The sequence below is a fragment of the Thunnus albacares genome, chromosome 4 (assembly GCF_914725855.1).
Source record: "Thunnus albacares chromosome 4, fThuAlb1.1, whole genome shotgun sequence".
Lineage (NCBI taxonomy): Eukaryota > Metazoa > Chordata > Actinopteri > Scombriformes > Scombridae > Thunnus > Thunnus albacares.
The window spans coordinates 24337266-24343441 of record NC_058109.1 but is presented as its reverse complement, the minus strand read 5'-3'; the positions used below and the strand labels follow the sequence as shown (position 1 = coordinate 24343441).

General features: G+C 41.8%; 1 protein-coding gene across 1 annotated transcript; it reads right to left on the bottom strand.

Annotated features, from left to right (window-relative positions):
• Window positions 1-165: 165 nt before the first annotated feature.
• lhfpl5a (LHFPL tetraspan subfamily member 5a) lies at window positions 166-3834 on the bottom strand. Its single transcript, XM_044349696.1, has 3 exons — window positions 3014-3834; window positions 821-1057; window positions 166-467 (listed from the first exon to the last, which is right to left on the bottom strand). The coding sequence occupies exons 1-3, from the start codon at window positions 3414-3416 to the stop codon at window positions 457-459; spliced, it is 651 nt and encodes a 216-aa protein (XP_044205631.1). The 5' UTR covers window positions 3417-3834; the 3' UTR covers window positions 166-456.
• Between the last annotated feature and the right edge of the window lie 2342 nt (window positions 3835-6176).

Sequence of the window (6176 nt, the reverse complement as noted above, 5' to 3'; positions counted from 1 at the left end):
AATCATGTTTTGGGATGTTGCACCAAAATGCTCTCCAATAGTCCTTGAACACTATTTATTTGCCTGTCAAATACATACAAATAAACCTTTTTCTAAAGTTGAATGTGCCCATAATCAAAAAATGGAACAATGTTAAGATGAATACTGTCAGACACTGCTATTGACATGATTATTAAAAAAAAAAATTAATGGTGTCAGTTAGGACAGTGTGCTTCTGCTCTGCATGGGTAACTTCTAATGAGAAAATGCCTGAAACCAAAGTCCACAGAATATGAATCCATTTTTCATTCAAAATAACATTTAGATAAGACTTAAGGTTGGAGCTGGAGGTGGAGATGTTTTGAGAACAGGATGAACTTCTTGTAAATTATTTGTAGATTCTGATTAATCGTCCTGAAGCCTTGTCAGTCCTCTTAAAGTCTGATCCATCTCTTCCCTCTGCTGTCCGCAGGGGGTCTAGGCATTATCTGTAGTTGAGAGAAAAACAGCATTACTAAAAAAAAAAGATGAGGTGATGTAATCATCAGCTCAGGCAATGTTTTTGATCATTTTGCTCTTAGTTTATTCAAACCTCAGAGCTTCAACACAGAGGTCCTTGACATTTCAAGGTTGCCCAGTCTCTGCTTCACCTCATTTTACCCCCAGACAACTCTTACACCACCCCCACTTAAACCTTTAACTCTCCTCCTGCTAACTCCCTGCTGTCCACCTCTCATCTGAATCTGTATCTCTTTTACTTCTCTCCATCTGAATATCTTTGTCCAGCCTGTCTCCTCCTCCCACGTCCCACCGTTTTGCCACCATCCCTCCAATCTGGTACCTTTTTCCTCCACCTGGAAGTCCTCGGGCAGCAGCTTGTCCTGCCGGTTGCCCAGGCTGAAGGCCAGGAAGGAGAGGACGAGCGAGTCCATGATGCTGATGATGGCCAGGATGTAGGCCCAGCGCACCGTGCAGTTGCCCAGCGTGTATTTGTCTGTCCGCTGGCCACACATGCGCTTCACTGGCTCTGAGTCCCAGCCGTCAGGATAGATCATACAGCCAATCACCATGCACGTACCTGAGAGAGGGAGAGAGAGAGAGGAACAGGGTGGTGATGCTCAAATTTAAGGGCTTTTTTTTTTTTTTTTTAAAGTGTTTAAGGATAAGATATCTGATGATGTAGTGAAATGTATTTTAATTAAAATTTCTATCACAATGTTTTCTTTATGATATTAAATGTTGATTGTAGGGTGGAGAGAAGGTCATAGAGGCACACTAAGAACTTCTGGTGCTATATTTTAGTTTAAATCAAGGACTTCTTTCATCAGTCATTAATTTTAAAAACATTTTAGGCTTTGATTTTTTCAAATCCACAAACTCCACAATTTTGATGTGGTAAACCTGTCAAACTGTGTGTTTGATTTTTATTAGTGACATGTTAACTGGGAAAAGAGCATCTTGCAGCTCTGTTAAGTTAAAATCACAAACAACCAACCAAACAGACAGAGGAGCCACCAGAGAAATAAAGTCTACACACTCCACTCATTCAAGTGTGTTGCCTAGCAACTCCAGAGCATCCCAACTCCATGAGATTAACTTGTTCATCCATTATTGACTCCTTAGACTGACAGCCGGCCTCGTGCCATCCCGCCACCCTGTGTAGAGCCATGTGAACTATCAGGTGACAAGGTGAAACATTAACACACAATCACACACGTCTCACTTTCACTTTCTGAGCCTCACACACTGGTTTACCTTCACTGACTCCCAAAGTTCTCACGCTCACTTTCTCCAAGTCTCATTTCAAGATAGAAAATAATTAAACTGCAGCCTCTCAGGAGCTTACTAAGAAATCAGCAAGTAAAATGTTGATACCATCCAAAAACAAATATAGGTCAAGCATAGGTCAAACTGTACATGATCAAAAATGAGTATTTAAGTATTTCTTTAATATACAGACACACACTGAACAGCAGATGTGAGGCGTACGAAGAGGAGGAAGGGACAGTGAAGGTGTAACAGCACACCTCCAGGTTAATCTCATTATTTCTTTCATACAGGCTCGACCTTTCACTTCTAGCTACATCTGTTCACAAGCTGCCTCATGTTTCAGGTCTAATAACTGGAGCCTTTTGAGGATTGTGTTCTGGGTCCCTACGTTTCCTCAGTACACACGATGAGAGTTTCATTTCTGTCTGTTAGAGGAAAACATTGAAATGTTTCTTCCTTTTTTACTTAATTTAGGCTTGGTGTTTCTTGGATTTGTCAGTGTACCGTCCAACTTTTATTATGCAACTGCACACCTCTTCCCACCTCTCAAGTGTCCTCAAGAAGATAGAGCAAATTAAGGCTGGGGTATAAGGTTAGTGTTGGTGTCCTCACCCTGCTTAGATTTTGTTTGGCGTTATATCTTTCCTGCATAATGCTCTTTTAATTTTTCTGCCGCAGGATTTGTAATTGGTTTGACCTATAATAAAATAGACCTTTTTTGTCTATGTGAAGTCCTTTAAAACTTGCTTTTGGTCAATAAAGTCATTTGAATTTAGTGAAAGACCATGCTTTTTTAAAATAAAATTAGGCATATTGGGAAAGGTTAAAGGTTAAATGAACTAGTGTAGTCTAGGAATAAAACTCCTCCTCCTAGTGTGATATTACATATATTATTGTATGCTGGGGTCCTGGAATTTTTTGGGCATGCAGAACAGACACAGATACAACCTATAACCTATCCATTGTCATAATGCTTTGTTTTTTGAATATACAAAGTTTATGTATTCGTTTATAATTAGTGAATTGCATACTTAAGTTTTGCATTTGACATTTCCCATTCATTTTATGTACAAAAACACAGCATACTGTAGGATTATAACGCATAAGCATATAATGCCTGGTTATAATGTTATAGAAAGTGCCATAATGTTAGATAACATGCACAAGCATATTATGTTCTCATAGGTCTAAGGTATGTAAGCCACATCTTGCAGTAACTTCCTAATGTGCAGCTGCTGCCAAACTTTGGTCAGACTGTGCTCACTGGAGGCCAGCTGCATCCAGGCGCAGATCTTATAGACGCTGCCCGCGTTGCAGAAGAAGAAGAGGCTGAAGCAGACGATGCTGCCCACCACCAGCAGCATAGAGATCCCCACGAAGAACATGGCAGTCTTGAAGGCGCCGGACGGGATGGAGCCGAAGTCCAGCGCGCTCCCTTTGCAGGTGAGCTCCGAGGTGAGCGCGTTCCCGATGCAGTAGTGGAAGAGGCCGAAGTATCCGGCCTGCGGGGTGTTGACGCTGTCTCCGATCCAGTAGGGCTGGATGAACACCACCACGGTGATGACGGCGAAGGTGATGGTGAAAACCGTCCACAGCACGCCCACAGCCCGGGCGTTGCGCACGTAGTTGGTGTGGTAGATTTTGGCTGCTTCCTGAGCAGGGAGCATGGCGAGAGAGAGGGACCTTTAACTGTCACCTCCTGGATAGTCTAAAAAGTTAAAGAAGTGAACAAAAAAACTCCTTTGCCCGGATTTACTCTCTTCCTTTCCTGTTAAAGAGTGAAAAAGTGACCAAACAGCCTTTCACCCCCCTGTTTACCTAGTAGTCATTTAAAAATAAGCCATTTTTACTGTGGTGGAGTGCTGGATCAAATACGAATGAGACGTTGAATAAGTTTCTCTGAAGTCTCGTTGTATTCAGAACCACGGACAGCTCCTGAAAACACACCTGTGTGAGAGAAGCGCGCTCCCCTTTCTCTGCCCCACAGAAGCCAATAGTCTATAAACTGTTGGATACCAGCAGCACTGATGTTTTTCTCTAGTGTTCAGGGGAGTGGAAGGTTATTTATAACCTCTGTATCAGCAGGCAGAGTGTTTTCTCTCCAGGGGAGGCTGCGGTCCTCATATAATGAATGATTAATGGTTAAAAGATCCGCAGAATAGAGTGACACAGTGCGAGCCTGGACAGATGGCAACCAGGTCTCCTTTCACTCGTAAGGGTATAGATGACTTCATCACTTTCTTTTGTTTTAGTGAGATTTTATTGTTTTTCTTTCTTTTATTTTTTGTTGTCTCTTTGATATAAAACGTTGGCTATTCTACATTGGCCCTGATGTGCAAAACACAACAGAAACTCATTAACAAGTCAGAAACAACAACAAAACAAAAACACATTTTAGAAAACAAAAAAACAAAACACATTAACAAATCAGAAAACTCAACAACAAAACATCTACATTCATCCAGGTCCGGCCCTGAATATGTTGGTGCCCTATAGTGAAAAGACTGAAGCCCCAAAAGATTGAGATCAGAGCCCCCAAAAAAGTGCAACCTCCTGTCCAAGAACTTCAGATATGAATTCACACTAAAATCAACCACAATGGTACCCCCATCCCAGACAAAGTCCTCCCAGTCCAGGCCAGCCATTAGGAATTATGGACTGGGGGACAAAGTTTTCCAAATTGGGCCCCTAATCCACACCCACTCCAGCACTGCCACCCAACCACCCTTAGCTTTAATACCAACACGGGCAATTGGCTATTAGCCTTGTAGTGACACAGATGGAGTCTCTAACAACCATTTCCAAATCCAGTGTTAAAGACCTAATCCAGGTCATGCTCTGTTTTGCATACATATACTCAATATGATTATAAAGAACAAAAGGTCAAGTCAGTTATTTCAAAACACAGAGAAATTTTCTCTTTCAAATTAGACTGTGACAAAAAGGCAAGTGGGGGTCAAGGTGTCACTCAGTGAGTGTTTGGTGGCATTGCCTGAGGTAGCACATGAAGTTTGGTGGCTATTGTGCAAAAACTGACTGAACAGTAAAGCTTTAGAAAAATCAAACCAGATGAAAACCCATGTAAATTAATGGGGGAAAAGACAGAAAAACCATTAAGAAGGGAGAACATATATGTATTTCCAAAAGCTGTATAAAAGCATACCTGTTGGTAAGAAAAAACACAAAAAACCCACTTCCCACTCAATTGGTGCCCCCTCCCTCTATTGGCCACTGCCTATGTGGCCTATGCCATGGGCCGGCCCTGAATTTATCCTACTAGCCTACTGGCAACTATTTTTGCACTGGAAAAAACTTTCCTGTCACATTTTTATTAACAGTATGATCAACCAGAACCATCTGCCCTCTGATTGGACAGATTAACTCTACGTTTGACCAGTCGGAATCAGCCGTAAAAACAGGGTCAAAATTGGTCTTCTTGTAGTCTTGTAAAACTTGTCATTTGTAGCTTGTAACTTCAGGTTGGCTTACAAAGATAGGAAATTTTGTTTCCGGCTCTCATGCCAAAAGAATAATTGCACTGTTCTGGAAAACGACTAGCAGACCAAAGAATACTTATGTAACAAAAAGAAAACAGAATTAGTTTGAAAAGGTTTGAGGACCATTTATTACTTCTGTGAAGTGTATGAACCCGATAGATGATGAAGAGGAGGAGGAATGAATGCTCCTTGATGTGAACCTTGAAGAATGCTTTGAGTGAGCTCTTGTGACAGTAATTCAATGCAATTAAGCAGATCAAGTAGAACCAAAACGCAAAGTTTATTGTCATGTAATTTTTTTCTAATATCAACTAGTTTTGCATAAAGAACATTTCAATTCAATTCAATTCAATTCAATTCAATTCAATTCAATTCAATTCAATTCAATTTTATTGATATTTGACCAAATCATGAGAAAAGTTATCTCAGGGCACTTTTCACAGATCAGGTCTAGACCGTACTCTTTAATTTACAGAAACCCAACAATTCCCCCATGAGCAAGCACTTGGCGACAGCGGTAAGGAAAAACTCCCCTTTGAATGGAAGAAAACCTCAAGCAGAACCGGGCTCTAGGTGGGCGGCCATCTGCCTTGACCGGTAGGGCCTCTCTTGTCACATTTATATTGACAGTATGATTAGTTTACCTGCAGCCTCACAGAAAGAAGACAACAGCTTCTTCTTTCTGTGAGGCTGCAGAGCTGAGTACTGGTCCCCTGAGTTGCCCTTGTAGAGGAGAGAGGGAGGGAGACAGAGGGTGGATGGATGGGTGGTTGGCATGATGAGATGGGGAGTCTGGATGGAGGGAAGATGGAGGAGGTGGTAAGTGGTAAAGAGTTGTGTGGAGGTTGGCATGGTTGGGGTGGTAGAGCTGAAGGGACGAGCAGTTGGGAGAGATTAGGTCTTTATTACTGGTCCACCATGTTGCCCTTG